General features: G+C 44.3%; 1 protein-coding gene across 1 annotated transcript in view; it reads right to left on the reverse strand.

The window, feature by feature from the left end:
• Positions 1 to 1,759: 1,759 nt before the first annotated feature.
• The window catches only part of SLC41A1 (solute carrier family 41 member 1), a 31,981-nt gene continuing 12,050 nt past the window's right edge, over positions 1,760 to 21,690 (reverse strand). Inside the window, exons 2-10 of the mRNA XM_056867727.1 lie at positions 21,209 to 21,316; positions 12,162 to 12,233; positions 11,651 to 11,795; positions 11,402 to 11,548; positions 10,260 to 10,407; positions 8,593 to 8,672; positions 8,124 to 8,258; positions 6,379 to 6,527; positions 1,760 to 1,956 (exon numbers count right to left, since the gene is read on the reverse strand). Of these exons, the coding sequence (XP_056723705.1) occupies positions 1,771 to 1,956; positions 6,379 to 6,527; positions 8,124 to 8,258; positions 8,593 to 8,672; positions 10,260 to 10,407; positions 11,402 to 11,548; positions 11,651 to 11,795; positions 12,162 to 12,233; positions 21,209 to 21,316 (1,170 nt within the window). The 3' untranslated portion in view covers positions 1,760 to 1,770. The remainder of the gene's footprint in view (positions 1,957 to 6,378; positions 6,528 to 8,123; positions 8,259 to 8,592; positions 8,673 to 10,259; positions 10,408 to 11,401; positions 11,549 to 11,650; positions 11,796 to 12,161; positions 12,234 to 21,208; positions 21,317 to 21,690) is intronic.

The following is a 21,690-nucleotide window of genomic DNA, read 5'->3' on the forward strand; positions in this document are numbered from 1 at the left end:
TGCTGAAGAATACAGTGAACAAAACATCTGCAGTGTTTGATTGAGGTTCCCGATATTCAGACCAACTGAGGATATGAGACTTAAATAACATTTCCCCAATAAAGCATTTCCCCAGTAAAGCATTGTGTCAGTTTTTGGCCAGATACACCATAAGTCAAATGTACTTCCACAGACATAAAATAGAACAAATACTATATGAGATCCAAATGCCTCTCAGACTTCCTATAACATGTTAGTGTCAAAAAATTAAAGATGGCACAGTGTAAATAAAGGCAAGAAACATGGCCAGTAAACGTCAGTATTTAGGGAGTAATCTCTTAGAAGAGGAGATGTGTATATTTAACAGGGCATTTTGGGTAGAGACCCATAATGTTGACAGAAACTTCTGTACAAATCCTTAACTCACAAGTGAAGAGTTATCAACCATGAATGTGCATGAAGGGCTTTGCTACAAAACAACTGCTTTATGGCATGCTGGAAATCATATGACAGATTAGAGCAAAGCCAGAGATCTAAAGTATGGAAGTTTTATACCGATCCAATAATCTTGTATCGAGTTCCCTAGCTGTTGGTAGATGCAAAGCACCCTCAGTCCAGAGTGTAGGAGCATGGTACAGCACTAGAAACTTAGACTTCCCCTAGTGCCAGGCATCCAAGATACCAACAGTGTTTCACTCCAATTAGTTCATGGCTATGTACATCATGTGGGCCATACACAATGCAGCAAAGGGGGCAACATTTAAAAAAAGCAATAGATGAGTATGCATCCAGGGTACATAGTTGGCTGTGTAAAATAATGAAAATCTAACTTTTGGGCATCGAGATGAGCAGCTGGAGGTGGGCTGTACTTTATCAGCTTACGTTTAATGTGGCTTAATTTTTTCCACTGAGGAATGGCATGATGCCATGGAAAGTGACACGAACTCAGCCTTTTAGGGAGGCTGCAGCTTGATTGGGAAATCTATGATTGTCATGAACAATGACCAGTACTCAAGAGCTGAGTATTGGATACACAAATATTCTAGAGCTGAGCTTTTATAGTCTTATTAGCAAATTTGGAATGGCTGGTTGTTGGGAAACATACTGCAGGTTAACTCAACCTCCATTCAAGAGCTCATTCATCAACAAAGGGAAGGATGTAATACTCTACAGCAAACTCCAATTCTGCTATACACCAATAGCAAATAGCCAGATTTCAGAGCCATGGAGATCAAAGGCTTGTGGCCAAATGAGAGACAATATTAGTGCAAACAAGCAGGTGGTGGAAATGAAGTATGTAGTAACCACAAACCATTTAATCAGTTCCAGAACTCAGCTGTAAGGTGAAGAACTCTTGCCCCTAATTTAATAACAAAATAAACCTGAATTGCATCTCAAACATTTAAAAGAACATCGACAAAAAACAGTGGCCCTTTACATCTAGTGTCTCAAGTGGGTGCAGAATGAGGGAAGTGGGGTTTCTTTAAAATCTGAATTGTTGATCCATTTTCTATTATATTCTAATAGTTTAGACATTTATTATTAAATTGCACTTGGTGATTGTCTTTACACTTTTTTTGTTTTGCCCTTCTTAAAACTATTTTTCCTGTACAAACTTGGCTTGAAATATAAACCACATAAAATTCCCATTGAAAATAATGAGAATCCGGTATCAAAGTTGAAGTCCCAAATAGAGACAAAGGGTGGCAGCAAGGCTTGGAGGAGAAGGGGTGGGGAATGTCACAGAAGGAGAAGACCTAGGGAGTGGAGAAAGGTCAAAGAAGGGTGCCTCTAATCCCCCACATCTGTGTCCCGGTCTCCAATGAGCCAGAGGATGTGGAAGCTGAGTGCCAAGAAACCGGTCCCAAGCAAGTCACCCAGCGCCGTCAAGTAAGGAATTGAGAAGTTGTCCGGGTCCATGCCTCTGCCCCACATCCAGTGGACCATCCAGTCAGCAATGTAGAGAAGAATGAAAACCTGGAAGGCAGAAGCACAGTGGCAGCGTTATAGCCAGAGATCTAGCCATTACCGTTGATTTACTTAAGAACATAAGAAAAGCCCTGCTGGATCAGACCAAGGCCCATCAAGTCCAGCAGTCTGTTCACACAGTGGCCAACCAGATGCCTCTAGGAAGCCCCCAAACAAGACGACTGCAGCAGCATTGTCCTGCCTGTGTTCCACAGCACCTAAGTTAACAGACATGCTCCTCTGATCTTGGAGATAATAGGCATGCATCATGACTAGTATCCATTTTAACTAGTAGCCATTAATACCCCTTTCCTCCATGAACATGTCCACTCCCCTCTTAAAGCCTTCCAAGTTGGCAGCCATCACCACATTTTGGGGCAGGGAGTTCCACAATTTAACTATGTGTTGTGTGAAAAAATACTTCCTTTTATCTGTTTTGAATCTCTCACCCTCCAGCTTCAGCAAATGACCCCATATTCTAGTATTATGGGAGAGGGAGAAAAACCTCTCCCTGTCCACTCTCTCCAAACTTGGGCTTTACATGTTACAAACTATTTGTGTCTATGGCCAATGTATGGTTTCATACACAGAGGTTTATCCAGTCATAAATTAGAACTGGTCACTATGCAATTTAGTTGAGCTGGACACCTGCGCTATCGTCAGGGAGGGGGGACCAGACAAACATGGAGGGGAAAATCCCCACTTCAGATGGCAGAGTAAACTCTAGTAGCCAGTTAGCTGGCGCATACTGGCTGCTGCTCCTGCTTGCTCCTCTCATCCCCTTCGACACATGAGCTTGCTAATTAGCATGGCAGGTGATGCATCCCGATGATAACCACCTGAAACCACCCACCCAGCTGATGTGACCCTGCTTTCTGTTGCCTCCTCTTGTTTGGTGGAGGCAAGAGTCAGATAGAAAGCCCACCCTGGAGAAGTGGAGGGGTGCCAAGGCAGCCACTGGCTCCCTCACTCACTCTGCAGCTGTTGCCCTACAGCGGGAGTTGTTTTTCTCTGTCCTCTGCAAATAGTATCTGAGTGCATATGCACACCCACAAAGTACATTGTTGACGGAGGCGCTGTACATACTAAGTTTCCAGAAGAGAGGGTTTACCAGGTGGTCAGGAAGCTATGCATCTCTCACTAGCAGCACTGCAGGCACCAGCTACTAAGGGGGTTGTGACTGTCCCAGAGCCACAGTCCTTACTGCACTCTCTACTGGAGCAGAAGCTCTACCTTATAAAGCTGCTTTCTTGGAACAATAGCTATGTTAGGGAGAACTCCCTATACACAGAACGTGGGAACTTCACATTTTAAGATGGGCTTGCTAGCCAGCCAAAGTTCCTTTCCACCTTCTCAAGTGCCTGTGAGCCTGGCAGGGGGCTGCAGCCTATATTTAGCAGCTGTATTTCTCTTCCTGATGACTCATTTCCACCAGCTTCAGTTCAGCTTCCCCCTCAACACACACACGGACGGCTATTTCAACAAATATTGAGTGGGAAGCCAGAGTGGGTTGGAATCTCCCCTGCCACACTGTTTGCCCAAGAATTATGCAAAGCCCAGATCCCACAGCAGACAGCGGAAAGTAATCAACATCTCCAGCATTCCTTTCACAACGACTCCCGTTCCATCATTCATTCTGCCCAACTGGACAGCTTGTAGTCATGCAAGATAAGGCTTGGTCAAGGGAGGGAGGAAAGTCAAAAAGACACCGGCCACGTCATCTCCCTGCAGACATTTTGCCCTTCTGTAAGTGTGCAGCCTCCCCAGCCAGACAGTTAAGAGTTTTACTTGCAGACAAAGCTACTAAAAAAAAAAAAAACCTAACCCCATGTTAGAAGACAGGCATCCTAAATTATAAGAACCAGAAGTATCAAAACTCCTGTTGCTCTTTTAATGGCAGTTACACCTCTATTCATTAACAAGACTGAGCAGCTCCAAGCTATTTGTGGTGATGGGGCAGGGGGGAGAAATGTCTAAACAAAATGAACTCTATGCATAATTCAGGAAAGTAAATTTCACATTAGCCATTTAACAATTAGCATAAGGAGATAGCATTGAAATAACCAGGATAACAGAGGATCCAAGTGTAAAGTGTTTTTTTAAGCAAATTACAGAAAAGTACTGCAATTATGTTAAGCGCTTATTCCACTTATTTTGAGGAAAATACCTAGAAAGTGATTGTATAAGAAAACATCTACTCCAAGTGTTTGGATTAATCTGCAATGTTGAGTCATCGGACGTCCAGATGGCATGTAAGATGCAACACTGTAGATTTTACAGCAGCATTACAACTGCAATGACTATACTTGTTCCAACTTGGGTATTTCCTCAGGCTATCTGAAAGTCTCATTTAACTATACTTTTTCAAATGCTTTGTGCTCTGCTTTCAATTTCAGAGGTTTGGAAATTATTTAACTTAGGTCTTCTTCTTCTGATGAATTCCTAATTTTGTTGTCGTTGCCGTCAAGTCACATGATCTCACTTATGGCGACCCCTGATGAGATTTTCAAGGCAAGAGACATTGGGAGGTGGTTTACCACTGCCTGCATCTGCGCCATGACCCGGGTATTCCTTGGAGGTCTCCCATCCAAATATTTGCCAGGGTCCACCCTGCTTACGACCATGATTAGCTTCTGAGATCTGACAAGATCAAGCTAGCCTGGGCTATCCAGGTCAGGGCTACTGAGTATATTTTTCCTTATAACAGAGAGTTTGACATAGACTGTCGATGAAGGTGGACAGGTGCTCACTAATATTCACCATTACTTCAGTAACTGAAGAGTATTTAAGATCGGCCTCACAAACCCTGCCCTATGTGCCCTTGCCTTCAGAGTGGAGTTGAGTGGCAACCTGAGGTAAGATCAGCCTCACAAACCCTGTCCTCAATGCCCTTGCCTTCAGAGGGGAGTTGGGTGGCAACCAGAGACAGAGCTTTTTCAGTAGTGCCACCTCCCTTGTGGAATGTCCTTCACCTTGAAGCTCACCTAGCAATTCAGTTTTTATTTTAAGCACCAGGCCAAAGTGTTTCCGTTCCACCCAGGCTTTTAATTAATCAGTTTTTAAAATGCTGCATCTTAATTAATAATATTTTAATATTTTGTTTCTATTATTTCTATTTTTAAGCCTCCTCAGGCAGAACATAAACATGTTCTGAATAAAATAACTGTCTAAACATCTGGGCGGCCATTTAGTTGCCATAGCTCCGTTATCTAAAGTTACTGGTTTGCTATACGGATTTTTCAAATTCTTTATGTTCTCTACTTTTGAGCATAAGCTTCAATTTCCAGGAATTTGAAAAAAAATCTGTGTTTGTAGGAGAAAAAAAAGACACTTCTTAAAAAGGGAAGTTTAATGACGTAGGATTTAAATGACCAAGCGAAAAAAATATTTTAAATTAAATCCTAACATTTCCTATTTAACAGGAAGTCAAAATTTTCTGAAGTGCTAAATACCACAGAAATGCTTCAAAATTGTGACAGTGATATCTGTCACCATGGAATTCACAAAATTCTAATGCTACTGGACACTTTTAAAAGAAAAGTGACCTCACAAGGAAGTCCTACAGAAGAGCTACCAGTTTTTAGAAGATGGCAATAAATACATTTGTCTGTTAAAGACAGTGAATACCTGATTCTATAATTGCCAATTTTTTTTACAGGACTATGTAAAGACTGATTAGGAACTATAGTTTTATATCTGCTTCCAGCCAATTCAGCAGTGCTACCCTGTCTTAATGTGGTAGTGACCAGAGTCCATGACAAATTATATCGAGGAATTACCGTATATACTCGGGTATAAGCCGACCCGAATATAAGCCGAGGTGCCTTATTTCACCCACAAAATGGGGAAAAATTAGGCACCCATGTATAAGTCGAGGGGGAAAAGCACCCCCTCCCCCCCGCAGGCTTACCTGATTGGGCTCCAGGCGCGCAGGCAGACGGTGGAGGCAGCCCCCTCCCTGCGCGCAGGAGGCCCCGCAGGGTCAGCTGGCAAGTGGGAGGACCGGACCGGGTGAGGTGGAGGTGGGGGGGAAGAAATCGCCGCCGCCCAGCAGAAGGCGCGATAACGCAAAAGGTGCAATTGCGATCGCGCAGAAGGCGCGATTGGGTGGGGTGGGGGTGAGAAGGCGGGACAGCCCGCCCATCAGCTGGCCGGCGGGAGCACACTGGGAGAGGGCCCAGCAGGCGAATTACAAAAATTGACCCGAGTATAAGACAAGGTGAGTTTTTTAAGCCAAAAATCATGGCTAAAAAACTCGGCTTATACTCGAGTATATACGGTAGATCATGAGCCAGCTTAACACCACGCTTCACTCATAAAAGGTGGCCAGAGTTCTGCTATCAATAAGTAATCTTCATTTACTCTTGTAGCCAGACCCCGGTCACCGTGATTGCTGGCAACACATACCAGGCAGCCGGATCCAAGACTTACCTGGAGAAGTGCTGCTGTCATGTAGAAAACTATAAAGATCAAGGTGAGTGTTGTGTGGCCACCCCGCATGGAGCTGATGGTGTAAAGGAAAACCAAGTGGCCAGGAACCACCAGGAGAAAGAGCACCCGAGCAGACTGGGAATTCACATCTGTAGGGCACATGAAGAGACAGCAGAGGGGTTAACCAGGCACACCAAAGTTCTGAAGGGAAGCAACCTTCCTACATTATTCTAGCCTCAGTTCTGCCCATCAGATGTAAATGCAAGTTAGGTGCAAGGACAAATCTGAAGTCCTTTGTAACATGCAAGATAATGTACTGAACCCTTCATGTATAATTTTGTTTAACTGCACAACTGCATTTGTTTGGGTTTATCAAGAATTATAGAAAGATCAGAACTCATAGGCAAAGGTCTGTGAAGGGTACCAAGCAGTATCAGAGAGCAATACTAGTAAAGAACCCTCATCCAGACTTTCTGCTTTAAAGAAACTGTAATTTTTAAAAAAATTTCCCCTGCCTCCATGAGGATACAAGTACTAAGACATTTTATGTCAGCTTCCCAGCTCTCAAGATGGTTTACCAGAAAAGATCAAGAAAAGATCAAAAAGGTCTTAAATTCTGCATTACAAGTCTTATTCTGAGCTGCACTATGTAAGTGCAGCCATATGAATTCTAGGCCAGACCATAGTTTAGGGAAGCTGTAATGCAGAGCCAACATGGTGTAGTGGTTAAGGTGTTGAACTAGGACTTGGGAAACCCAAATTCAAATCCCCACTCGCACCATGGAAGCTTGCTGAGTGATCTTGGGCCAGTCACATGCTCTCCACCCTGACCCTGGCTAGTATTTGGATGGGAGACTTTCAAGGAATACCAAGGTGGTGACACAGAGGCAGGCAATGGGAGACTACCTCAGAATATCTCTTGCCTTGAAACCCTACGCAGTTGCCATAAATCAACTGTGATTTAACGGCAATTTAAAAAAAAAATGCAGAGCAAAGAAATTAAACACTCTGCTTTATTGAATGATCTAGACCAGGGGTGTCAAACATAAGGCCCGCGGGCTGGATCCAGCCCCTTGAGAGCTCTTATCCAGCCCGCAAGCCAGCCAAAGCAGCCACCCTCCCCAATCTCAATCTGGGCTGGCAAGGCATGGCCTGATCAAGGGACATATAAGTAATATCCGGCCCTTGAAAAAATTGAGTTCGACATCTCTGATCTAGACCCAGCCCCCCTCAATTATTATAGAAGCTAGAAGATTTAACAGTGAAAAATTTGAAAATATGCAAGGCTGTTTATGAATTCATTAATATTAGTTAGTAGTTCAAGTAGTGCAATACTTGTGAATTACCCCCTCTTTCATGTCTAAATGGGTGAGGCTAAATGAGAGAGGGGCCTTCATACGCCAAGATTACTTAGGGATACACGTTCTGTTCATCATATAGCAGAAAAATAAGGCAAACAAAACTTTAAAGACTGCAGCACAGCCAAAACTTCCATTTGAAACTACCACGTGAAACTCCCCAAATATGCTCTAGGATAATATGCAGGCAGAGAAGCATTTGGATCAATGTGCTACAGTGCAGATGTTCAAGCACTCTGACTTGCATAACCAAGAAGTCTCCAGTCAACCTCCTCTTCTATGCAGCCAACATCTTGAGACGCTGCAACATCAAATAAAGGAGGAAAGGGAGAAAGCTCAAAGAATACAACAGCCTATTCCAACCACTGCTACACATTTCAAGGCTACCTGAACTGAAGAAAGTGCGGCAAGGGCTTGGACACTTGCGGGGAGCTATCTCTGAGGTCTCTCCAGGCATCCCACTCATGTGGAGGTATGTAGAGATGCGGCTGGCCTGGACAGCGACCAGATTGCCACCAACACCTGCAGAAACAAGGGAACACCAGTACAGTCAGCCCACAGAAGCTGCTGCCTCTGTGCCAGCTCAATTCTTTCCCCAAGGACCACAGACTTGTGAGTCCAGAACAGCCACACATGTGGAAAGGAAGAGACTTTGTTGTTGAGTCTTAAACTGAGACCTGATAACTGAAACGGAAACATGTCCCTAACGAAAGAATCGTTGTTGTTGTTGAGACCGCAACAGAACAAGTCTTAGTGGGAGCTCCCATTCTCCCATCACATACAGTAGCACAGCTATACAAGATTTGATTACTTTGGACTCTGCAGTTCATAAATATTACCAACACAAAGAGCTCACCATTGATAACAGGTGTGAAGACAGCCATCCCTGCAAAATTTGGATCTGACACAGTTTTACCCAGGATTAAACCTCCAACACTGCAAAAAAAAAAAAAAGAATTTTTGAAGAAAAAAAGAGCTGAGAACAGGCACTTAGATACTTTAGAGGCATCCACAAAGAGTTGTTGCTTTAATGGTAACTACTTAACAGAATTTCTGTTTTCAGTGAAGCACTAAATGCAGGTTGGTAATCCATTCAGTTTTTTTTCATTCAAAACACTCCCCTCCCCCCAATGTACAAAGGGCTTTTCAGTCATGGAGGATCAACCATTTGCAGCCTGCCCCTGGGAAAGGCAACTGAAGAGCAGAGATTACAAAATCCAATTGAACTGGAATTTGGAATTGACCTGGATAAAATCCAACTGAACTAGATTGAACTGGATCTGCCCTTTCTCAGGGGGTTACCGCACTTTGTACTCCCAGCAATGTTTTTTACAACATTTTCAAACTCTTAATACATCGCTTTAAAAGGGTTTTTGGGTACCACGGCTTATAAATGGTTGGAAGACGTCTTCACAGCTAAAGAGGCCAAACAAAGTGCGAATAGTATTTTTTATAACGTTTTCAAACTCTTAATACATCGTTGGGAATACAAGTGCGGTAATCCCCTATGTCTGCTCGTTGGACTGCAATCTCTTCCAAGGGATTTCTGATAAGCAGTCTGATCTTGCTCAAATCTGAGGGGATATCTGCACTTGGAGAGGAGTCTAAGATCCAGAACTTCTGAAAACCCAGAACTTTGCACTGTTGGGCTTGAAGAAAAGATCCTGGCACTTAAACCAGCTTCAAATTTTAGAACTGCAAATCTTGCCCCCTCACCCCAGCTTCTGTAGATCCAGCTGTACTCCTGAGGTTCTCCTACATTGTGTGCAAACTTTGATGGAAGACCTTCAGAATGAATCTCCAATAGTGAGGATCCTAATCCTAAACATGACAGAACTGAAGGAATCAGTTATGAAGAAGCCATTTTAGAGGATAGATTTCATGGGGCCCAAAACTTGATCCATGTGAATGACTGATGTGTCAGAAGCATCAGTCTCCAATTTAAACCTTGCCCAACTAGTATGAATTCTATGCGCCATCTTCCTTTCAAGCAATTGCCTTTGGTGCCATATGCAATTTGGGGCAAGATGTTTTTGATTTCTCAGCAGTTTTGCTTGACCACTGCATGAGAGATTGGCAATAAAAAATAAGACAAGTGGCAGCAGACTACTTGGCTAAAGAAGGAGTTCCCTATGCATTTGCCCAAGGTACATCGGGGGCTTGTAAGTACCCCAGTAATAATACATAAATATCACCACAAGGAGCAGTATGTCTTTTAGCCAAATATTATTTATTTAATTAATTCAATTTGTGCCCCGCCCCTTCCTAACCAAAGTTGGGCTCAGGGTGGCTTTCAACAGCATATGTATACAATACATAAAAACTGGATAGATTTGAATTTCTAAGAACATGTTTACAAGAGCATTTATCTGATCAAGAGAACTACTTAAACCTCAGCCTTGGAATGGTATACCCAGTTCAACTATGTTGTTTTCCCCACTCATTTTAACCACCTCCAGGTAAGATTTTTAAGAGAAGCCTGCAGGCATCCTCCCATGAAACAGCCACCTACAGCCTTCCTACCTGCTAATAGCCATAGCAATGATGACCGGCTCCCAGCCCGAGTACAGAACCTCCCGAGTAGCTGGATTCCTCTTGGCAATGATGATCCAAAGGGGCAGCAGAGCAACAAAGAAAGCAAACACCAGAGGATTCACATAGGCTTTGTCCTCTGAGTGGAAAGAAACAGGAAATCAGACAGCAGCCACTGCAAAGTGATACTCAGACATCAGGTCCCATCCCACAGAAGCAGGCAGTAAAGCATCCCCTCTCCTGTGTAACACCTGCCAAAACTGGGTTCCAATTCACATAGTATTTAAGAAGCACTCGAGTACAGCTCTGTGTTAGGAGTTCAAATGTACTGTTCCATTTCCTGCAGTATACACAGGCAGTTTCAGTCCTAGCTGATCTCCAGCAATCCACATGGTTGACAGATAATTTCCAGCTTTCAGTCATGGAGTTTGTAGTCAGGCTCTTGCTTTAAGTGCAAACAGATCTTTGGCTGGTGCTTAGTTTGACTCTCCACTAAAATTTTCTGTGAGCACTAAGGAATTGGCAATGAACACAGTGCTGGTTAACAGACTCAGGAGACAAATCAAATCCTTAAAGATGCAAATGCATTGCAAGCTTACTACTGGATGTGCCCATGATGCATGTGTAGTTCTCTAAATCACAAGGCCAAAATTGTAAGTGCCACTTGATGCACTTTGGCCTGGATATGTGAAACACAGGAAGGCAGTTCTAGATGTGTAAGTAGCATTTTTGATGTGCAAAAAAAAAAAACAAGAACAGCAGTTTTAAATGCACTAATACCAGGTTTCTGAATCATATGGCCACACAGAAAGGGTAGTTTGCAATCACATTTCAAGGATTCTGTGCTTTACAATGCACAGGTGATTTGGGCCTAACTGACAAAGGAAGTGAGAGGAAAGTATGCTTAAGGAGGGAGCATGCAACCACAATGAGCTCCTGGTCTGCAAACCATGCATTGCAGAAAGTCAGCAGTATGTGTGCACTAGACCAGTGCAGCATAAAATGAACCTTAAGAACTAGATTGGCAAGGAGGGAATGGGTTAGGGAATCCAAGGTAATTTCTAGTCATTTCCTTACGGCACCTACAATATGCAACACAAAAAAAGAGGGCCATGCAACATCCTTTATCTTACCCAGTTCTATGTAGAGGCCCCAGCTGATCCCAGAAAGCAAAGCTAAAGTGATGAGATCACCCAGACTCGCAGCGATAGGTGTAGCCACATTGTCAGGGTTAATGCCCATCTTTCTACAGCCGATGATTACGCCAATCATGATCATGCCTAGAGGACCAGAGAGAGGCAGTTTAGCCTTGCTTACACCAGAAGCAGGGACTGAACATTTCCCCCCTCTCCCCGCCCACCTCCAAAGAATTTCCTTCTTACCCAGCACGAGGGAAGCTATGAAGGCTGTAGCCACACTACTGGCACAGAGAAGAATGGCATGGCCAATGCTGAAGTGTCCATCTGGGATCCAGCCAAATACCACTGCAGCAATTGACGCCAGGAAACCTACCACTGTTGCTTGAACCTAGAAGACACAGCCAAATATTAATAGAGGAGACCAAAAAGAAAAGTGATTCTCTTGCTCCCAGTCAGTGGAAGCCCTATACTCTGGCCAAGGGCTTGTGGCTGCATCCCTGCTGGTGCTGGTGCTAATTCAGCTCTTCCCCTCTTGCCTGCCATTAGCGATGGCCCATGACTGGCTTTTTGCTGAGTCAGAGAGAGAAGGATCTTCTTCTAAGTTGTGGCAATGGGCTGCTTGGCATTCTTTGGGACTGACAGCCACAGGAGTGACAAATCCCAAAGTGGCAAAGTAAGACACAATCAAGGCTTCCAGCCCCCTCAGAAATTCCTCCCACTCCCCGAAGGCACTGTTAGCTACCCTAGATCTTACCTGTATTAGAGCCATGTTCCCTGTTATCATCTTCCAGAGTTCTTTGGGGGTGTCCATTTGCCCAATATTAGCCTGCAAAACAAAATATGCTACAAAGTAGGCAATCAGTGTGTTGCGACACGGTTTGAAATTCCACATTTATCAATTGACTCTGCTTTTTGCAGCATGCTTTAAACCCTGATGTGGTACACACTGATATGGACTGTACAAGTCAATCTGTGGAGGTTAGACAGCCTCTTACAAGTCTACTAGAGCTTTCGGGAACTGTCTTCAATCACATCCCAACTACACAGGATTTAAAGCCCACTTAGAACTAAATTCCGAAGGAGAGATTTCCAAATTAGGAAAGAGGTCTGCATTCGCAATAGTCTTTCCTGATGCATCCAGTCCAACAACATTACAAGCTGCAACTCTCTGAACAGTAACCCACTATTCCATTTACACCCTGCTTTTCTCCCCAATGGAGACTTAAAGCAGCTTACACAGTTCTTTTCTCCTCCATTTTATTCTCACAACTCCCCTGTGAGGTACGCTAGGCTGACAGTGCGTGACCTGGCCCAAGGGCACCCAGCAAGCTCCCATGGCAGAGAGGGGATTCACTCCTAGGTCCAACACTCTAACCACTACAGCCACAGTTTTTCTGTGGCCAGTGTGGTGTAGTGGTTAAGAGTGGTGGTTTGGAGCGGTGGACTCTAATCTGGAGAACTGGGTTTGTTTCCCCACTCCTCCACGTGAGCGGCGGAGGCTAATCTGGTGAACTGGATTGGTTTCCCCACTCCTCCATGTGAAGCCAGCTGGGTGACCTTGGGCGAGTCACGTTCTCTCAGCCCCACCTACCTCACAGGGTGTCTGTTGTGGGGAGGGGAAGGCTAGGTAATTGTAAGCTGGTTTGAGACTCTCTTAAGTGGTAGAGAAAGTTGGCATCTAAAAACCAACTCTTCTTCTTCTTCCTGCAATGCAGGCAATCTCTTTGGTCTACTTTAGGGTGGAAAGCGTAGTTCTACTGGCATTTGAAACTTCTTTTGCAGTTCAAGGTTCAAATAGACAAGAACAGAAGCCCCTGCCCCAGGGCTTTCAGCAAATATCAAGAAAAGCTGCTGATGCAGTCGTCCACCTTGGCAGAAGCATGAGCTATTATTTCTGACTCACAAATGATAGGTCATGTTGACTCAACTGCTTGTGGAAGGGGCTCAAGGTCTGATAAGGAAGGTCAGAATGACACCATTGAAAATTAGGAGCAAATAAAGCACATGCCAGGTGATTACCCATTCAGCACTGGGTGATTTTGCAATATTTGGGGGTCCTGATCCAGTTGGAATATCTATGGTGCCTTCAGCTCCCCTGCCAAGGAAAAACTGTGCTACCCTAGATCACAGAAAAACTTGACAAAAGGGCTCCAAAATGGTCTGTTAGCTTCTCCAAAATGTATGAAGTTCAAAATGATGCTCTTAATGGCAACATGCTAGATACGTGGTACCAGCAAACTTGATCTTTTTGCCCAGAAAAAAAAAGGATCCACCCATAGAACTTTCCATTTATAACATTAATATACACATACAGTTTCTCTCGGTGACAACCAGGGTATAAGAGGAAATGGGAGGTATTTAAAATATTTGCACCTCACCTCTCAACCAAAAGCTTCTCAAGGTAAGATACAGCCCCATGCCACCAGCCAATTACTCAAGCTCCATCCAAGGGTGAATTTTCCAGATATTTCACACCAATGGCCTCTGTTGTCATTACGTGGCCTAGAAACAGGCTTTGCCCAAACTCCTGAGATTGATAAACAATCCAAGTTTCATTGAATGTGACCCCTAATTAGCATCCATAAGGCAAATCTATAGATTACAGCCAGCCATGGCTGTGAAATTCTGAACAGCTTCAAGTACACATTACCTTAAAGAGCTTGTTGACAGCTGTGGTGCTACCCATTATGCAACTTCTCTGGGGGGGGGGTCTCCCCTAGGATCAAGTAACATCATGCCTGAGCAGAGTTCAGTTTCCCTTCTAATCCTTGCTCGTAATTCCATGTCAGCTATCAGTCAAGAAGATGTCAAAGGTATATTCTACCAAAGACACAGGGCCAATTCGAGCAAGGCAGTTTCTCTCCATTGAGAGAAGAACCAAATGCTACTAACAGATATTAAAGAAACAACTTGGAAGAAAACGGAGTAAAACAATCTAGGCAGTAATCTTATTTAACCTCCAGAATATGGCCGCCCACTTCCTCTAGAGAAGCACAGGAACAGTAGCATACCCTACTACAAAGAGAACCTAAAGGACAATTTGCAAAATTATTTTCTCCACTCAAGTAGTAGCCAAAATACGTCACTTGTGAGTCAGGAAATGCAACCAACAGCTTTACTCACTACCATGGCTGCAGGCTCAAGTTTCACTGCCACCAGCCATTTCTATATATTACAGCTATGTGAACTGGCTTATAGTGTCTCGTTCCCTTCATGTCTCATTTCACCAGCTCATGTAGGATGAAGCTTAAGAAAACTTAATCAGAAGTAAAACTTCCAACGGACACAGGAGGCCTAAGACGGCTCTACATCTGGCCAGCACCAGTGAGAAGAGTGGAACACAAAATGTTATGTTCATGTAGTGCCAGAGAGACTGTTGTGAACTTGGCTCTGAGAGCCCTCACAATTAGATTAAGGATCAACATAGCTGTCATTGCTGACAGCCAAGTTAACTTTTAATCCCCTGAACAGGATGGAAAAAACACCTCTTTTCTTAAATTAAAAAACACAAACCTATTTTGGGATCCTTAATGGGCAGATAATGAGAACTGGTTCTAAGTTTCCTTTGCACACAGCAAGCTCAGCAACCAAATCCACAGAAGGCTTACTTTAGAAGCCCTTCCTGAATTCCACTGCCCCCCCACACACACACACAGGTGCCCCCCTTGGATGCCTTTCCTTAGAGAAAGAGTCTAAGTGATTCCAAAGCACATGCATCCAAACAAAGCCCACAAAGGGGTGAGCTTATTTGATAAGTAGTCCACCAAGTACAGAAGGTAGGACACAGCAGGGTTCTACCTCAATGTGTGCCAAAGAATCCTGCTGTCTAAAACAGCACCACGTATTTAATTAAATTGCATCAAATGGGATGGAATGCAAAGTGACTTGTTTGCCAAGCGTGAGCCCAGCCTCCCTGTGCCAGCACCAGCTTCTCTAACAGTTGCCTTCTTTGGGCCCTTTCATGACCCTAGATCATGTTAGGAAAGCACAAGTCCTAAATGTACAACTGCAGACACAATGCTGGTATGTGCTTACCTCCACAAATATGCTGGGAAGTTAGAGCCAGCTGTGACTCCACGTTGCATTTTTAAGCAGGTGTTGCCTCAACAAGAGACACAACAAGAGGCTGATTTTGGCACTGCTTAGGATAATGGAGAAGAGAAGCAAAAGCTTCCCACAACCCACTGGGAAACTCTTCATCCCAGTAGTTTGTATTTTTTTTTTAAATCTTGGGCACTAAGATATCTTGCATTCCAGGTGGAGGGGAAATCAGGCATTGTTTTATGTGGTTATCTACACGCAAATAGCATGCTTTTCCCTACATGGCACTGCTGTTCCTTTGCAAGCAAAGGTCAGAACAGCCCCTCAGTGCCTACTTTTAGAGTTCCTTCCTTATAGGTTCATGGATCCTGGGTCCATCCCTTCCTTCTGACTAGCTGTACACCCATCCCTAGTCACAGTTTTCTTTAGTAAAGGTCAAAAGGCTGCTTCTGTGGAGCAGTTCAGAATCCAGGGGAAAAGAATGAACTCCTATCTCAGCCCTTACGTAGGGAGCTGCCTTATTTCAGAGTCTAATCTATTATCCTTTTTCCAAATACTACCAGACAACAGTTTCCCTGGGTCTTGGGCAAAAGAGTCTCTCTGCTGAGGTCCCTACAAGTCAGGAACTGAACATGAGATTTTATACAGCCAGAATCATAATGATCCATTTGAAAAGAAATGTGATGCAATGAGTAGTGTGACGTACTTTGAAATGCAGCACACATAGTAAGTTGTCTGTGTGCTCAAACGTAGCAGATGTATGCGGAGTAGCTAGAACATACTTATCAAAATAGCATTTGTACAAACAAGGCACACTGACTATACGAATACAGAAAAGTTGTTTCAAAGCCCTATTGAGGGGATGCACCTTCCTACCATACATCTGTGGTCAGAATTCTGCAGTAACACATTAAGGAACACTGAACCCAGTCTAGCATGCACCATGTGCCCCATTCCAAGCTACACTCAGCACTGTACAGATGAGCGTGAATAGGTGGGAGGAATTACTAAAGCTAGACTTACAGCCCATTCCTGAAGGTGGGGGGTAGATCTACAGCAGCCGGGAGCGGCGCAGCCAAGCCACCTCCTCAGAGGCTTCCCAGGCACCATAATGAAAATCAAACAATCTAAAATAGTATAAAAAGGTAAATGCCCCCATTGAAAGCAACGGGGCTATGCCATCAAAAAAGGTGGTGCAGTCACGCTGCTGCAAGAGGGGGCATTCCTGGAGCAAAAGGGGTTAGGAAGCTGCCTAAAGGCAGCTCTGCCCCCTGGGAACCCCTTCTTGGTGCTGGCGTGTTTGCCCTTGGTATGGCATAAGTGCCCATTAACCTAAGTTAAATGGGCACTTACACCACCATGGAGTCACACCGGCTCCTTAAGAGCTTTGCCCCCCTTTAGGATTGCAGCCTTAGCTGTTATTTTCCCTCTCTTATATCCTAAAAGTTGTAAAAGGCTAGGGACAGGAGATGCTTGTTGCGCTAGATACTCTTCCCAGTGGGTCTGAAGTCTTTACCATGGGAAGGTTGGGACAGCCATAGGAACACGTTTAAATATCTGCCCAATCCAGTGGGTAGTTTCCCCAACAATTACATTCAATGCTCTGTAGGACAGACATGCACCAGGAAGCAGACCAACTCCATAATCAAGGCAAGCTCATTCCTACACCAGTGAGTTTAGATGACACCACTGGATCCAGCTGATTTAAGCTCCTTGAAAGAAGTTGCCAGAAAACAGCAAGAAAGGGGTGGGAAGTAGACGGGAAAAATGCTTTCACACAGCAAGGGGGAGTCTCATTTCCATGCCAAGTCTCTGCCACTGTCGAACATTAAATTCTGCTGAGATGCCACAGAGGATTAAGTGGTGCAACTCTGACTTAGCCCTGTGGAAGCACAACTTAGCAAAGAATTACCAAGAGACCTCAAGTCAAGGTCAAGAAAGAATTTTGTGGTTAGAGTATTTGCACAGGAAGTGGAAAGCCCAAGGATAAACTGTCCTTCAGTGTTAATCCTCTGAAGATGCCTGCCACAGCTGCTGGAGCAACGTCAGGAAAGAAAATACCAAGACCACGGTCACACAGCCCGGATAACCTACAAGAACCCAAGGATAAAACTTCTGGTTTTGGAGAACCTGGGGTAACTATCTTAAGTCCTATTTCAGACACTTTTTCCTGTAGTTTCTTCCTCGCAGAAACATGAACAGAGAGTGGTGTGCATCTCAAAGGTAATGTTCATTACAATGGTTCTGCTTTCTGTAATTTTTCTCTGACCAGTGACTTCGTTCCCTTCTTTTGCCCATGATTACAATCACAGCAGCAAGATGCCTTTGGGATTGTGGTCATAAGCTATGCCATTCCAATTCAAGACTTACATATTAAGAAGCTTGCACAAGACAGGTGGAAAAGACCACCCTCCTCCAGAACTCCTGTGGAGCAACTCACTGGAAGCAGAATAAAACCAAAACCTTATTGCATCTCTACAGCTGATATTTCTGAAAGGTGATAACAGCTCCTTGCATTTCAGAGAGTCTTAAGGATTGCAAATGTGCAAGAACAGGGCTAAGCAGCAGCTGATTACAGCTAAGAAGCAGGGAAGAACAGAACAGCAGCAGTTATCTCCAGGCAGCACAAACCAGTGGTTTCCTCACTGCCCTTTATCAGAATTACAGCTGCTGAGTACCTGACACTGGTTACACTGGAGGTGCTATCTAGCAGATCAAGGGGCACCAGATCAAGATGTACCAGCTAGCGATGTAGTACCCAGGCTGACTTAGAAGCAGTGAGTGAGAAAAAACAGCAAGGACTGCTTGTAAGAGGTAGCTGGCACGACTTCATGTCCATTTACTTCTTGTCTTCCCCCACCCCAACCAGGCTGCGTAGGATGCAGCTTCAAGATATTCCATTGCCTTGCTTCATGTCCAGAAATTGGCAAGAGGTCTTGTTCTGGGCAAGTCAGTCACACTTTCAAACTTCTCCAGCAAAACCAACTGAGCCCACTTGGGTTGACCCTACTACACACCTTCCAAACCTGTAATGGTTCCAGGTGGGGTGATATTTACCTTGCTGGGGGCTGCACATGTACAGATGAACTACATACTATGTTCCCATAACAGGGTAAGCAGCACTCCCCACCAGAGCCATTTCAGGTCAGAAAAATGAGACAGGAGTTAAGGTCTAAGTCACCTTTCTCTGCAGGCCATGGTCCTGCTCTGAATTGGGTCCCCGTGCACTTGGGAAGCACAGAACTGCAGAGCACACCTCTCCACCCAACTTGGGGCCATCTCTGGAGAAGACAGTGTGTTATTAGGCCCTCTGAAGATGGGGAAGAGAACACAACCCCTGCTGGCCAACCAAAGCCCCAACTGTGATGAGGTTGCAAAGCTTGAGATTTGGAATACATCCACACTCATTTTGCCCCCTCTATATAGGAAAATAATCCAAAGGGAAAATAAAGAATGGATGCATGAAAACTCTTAACTGGCAGGAGAGAAATATTTAGGCAAAGAGCAAATGCTGCAGCAGAGCTTAAGTGCTCCAACAGCAAGTACAAAATGGCAGAAGTGGCCCAGAAAGTTAGTGATGCTCACAGCTGACAAAGCTCACAGCTCCCAAGTGCTGTTCTCTGCATAACACGGAGATGCGCTACAAATCTTTGCTTTAACTTTGGACTTGGGGAGAGTCAAGCACAAAGATGTGCATTTAGGCATGCCAGCACTGGTCACAGCTCTCCTGTGTGAGGGTCAAACTAGGCTAAGTAAATATTTGGTCACAACCACAGGCCTGCTGAGATAACAGGGAATTTGGTGTGTCTGTGGGGGGGAGAGACATGAATTACTATTATTTCAGAGTGTAGCCATAGCTGGTCTGCCGTAGGACTGCACCTCCCTGCACCTGTCAAGATTTCAATGTAAATCTCCTTGAGGTAATCCCCCCCACCCCAAGCCTGGTCTCCTTCCAGGTTTGCTGGGGGAAATAATATTTCTTTGGGGAGAAGGGAGAGAAAAACAAAACCCTCTGGAAAGAGTAATCAGACCTTCTTACCCATCAGTTTCTTCTCCAAGACCCCAAGCATTAGCATTATAAAGGAAACTCATGTCTGGGGACTTCATGTTTCCCTTAAGCGCCAGTATACCTGCAGGTATACAACACCCTTCCTCAACAAAAGAACGTTCAAGAACAGGGAACTTGCAAGTTACAAAGAGGATCTAGTCTCCATACTGTTAGATAAAAGCCCAGCCAAGGGGCTTCTTGCCCTGGAATAATTCTTTGGCAACTTTTCTTACCATATCAAAATTTCTTTGTGCTCGCTTGCATCTAAAGGTCAAGAGCAGGAGGTTTGCTTTGAGGGCTGCAACATTATATTAATTATATATTATTAATCTTTTTACATTAATATCTCACTACAGATCCTATTTTCTGCCTCATGTGTTTCCCCTCTGCTCTAATCAAGCTAATTACTGTGTGAATTGTATCTCTGCATCCTGAGTTTCTTCTTTGCAACACCCCTCCCACCTGGGATATAAGGACCAAGATCTTCATTTGAACTAATACATGATGAAGGGAGCTTTGACTCTCAAAAGCTTATTCCCCCCCACAAAAAAAGATCTTGTTAGTCTCTAAGGTGCTATTTCAGCTACACAGCCACAGGAGAGGCCCAATCAGCCACAAATATAGCAAATTGGTCTATTCCTACTGCTGAAGGACTCTGAGATCAAGCAGAACTGTGAGAATTTGTCTTTCAATCACTCTTGAGCAGAGTCATAGGAAGCCATTAGAGGTAGCCATTATTGTCAAGAGTCCAGCTGTTCATCATTGCATGACAAGACCTGAAGGCTTTTAACTTGTGTTGGGAAAACTCTGCGTTACAGCATCCTTCAGAAATAAGGAAGGAACAAAGGTCTGCAAGAGACCCTAAACATTCTGGGAATGAGAATGGCAATGCTAAGAATTGGAACCTGAATTGCAGAAGCTCCTTTGCACAGCCCATCCACGAGCTGCACTACACAACAGCAAGTCTTCCTTAGAAGAGCAATATTAGCTCTGAGAATCACACAAAAGATTCAAGCTTTATGTCCCCTATTTGAAGCACAGTGGCCTTGGGAAACTGAATCCAGAGAAGCCAGCACAACCTAGGAAAGTGTCTCAGTGCTCTCATCCTAAGACATTTGTCGGTTCTTGGCTGCCCATGAAAACATGGAATACTGGCAGGGAGAGTGACAAAGGAGAGGACGAAGGGAGAGAAGGGGACAGATCAGTGACTTTTATTAAAAAGTCAAATGTAGGTCCATCAATATGCACATTTAAGTTGCCTGTGTGTTCTCAATTTGTGTAGCGCTGACCAGGTCTCATGGAAAGTTGGGCAAGAAGGCCGTGGCTCTTGGCTCTAGCAAGAATAACTTTACCGGCTGCAATGTTTCACTAATGAAAGTGAGAACAGTGGCTATACATGCAGACATCCCGAGCGTAGTCTAACTTAATCTGAGATGCCAGCCTCAGCTTTCAAAACACATCCAGTTCATTCCCCCTCCCCCCGGTCACGAGTTTCTTCATTTGAAGTGATGGAACAAGTTTCTAGCCCTCACTGTTTGCTTGGAAAGAAACCAATCGGGTGACCCAAAGCTGTGGAAACCAGAAGGCAGAACTAAAAATTCAAGAAAACCTCTGTAAGTGAACACCACATCAACTATATCTGTATAGAGAAAAAGAAGTTAAGACTCATGAAGGCTACTCGCCCTGCCAGCCATAAAGACCCAAATACTCACAGCAGTAGAAAGACGAGATGCTAGCGTCATCTCCAAATTCCCCTTCAGTCCTAGGAGGGCTGGAACCAGGATAAATACTTCGCTCACATACTTGAAGACATCCCAGTGCTGCAAGACCAAGGGCACAGTTCAGAGTCCCATACAAGATTACTAAATGAGACGGCAATTTTCAAAACGGCAGTCTTGGCAGTCAAGGGGGTCTTCAGTAGCTTATCATCAGCAATAGCAGGCAAACTGCCTGGGGTGGGGGAAGAAACCCTTATCTGCCATTATTGATTTTCTCCTGCAACGTGCAGCCACTGGAGAGTTCTGGCCATGCATTCAGTTAGCCCAGGGCAACAGGTACATTCAAAAGGCACCAGCAGAATGATTGTACTGTACTAGGGCCATGAAGTCCTTTGTATGTGGGCAAGAATTCTTGGGGCAACAAAGGGTAGGTAGGTACAGCTTTATTGTATATAGCCAAAGGCCATTACAATCAA

This window comes from Euleptes europaea, chromosome 2 (genome assembly GCF_029931775.1).
Source record: "Euleptes europaea isolate rEulEur1 chromosome 2, rEulEur1.hap1, whole genome shotgun sequence".
Taxonomy (NCBI): domain Eukaryota; kingdom Metazoa; phylum Chordata; class Lepidosauria; order Squamata; family Sphaerodactylidae; genus Euleptes; species Euleptes europaea.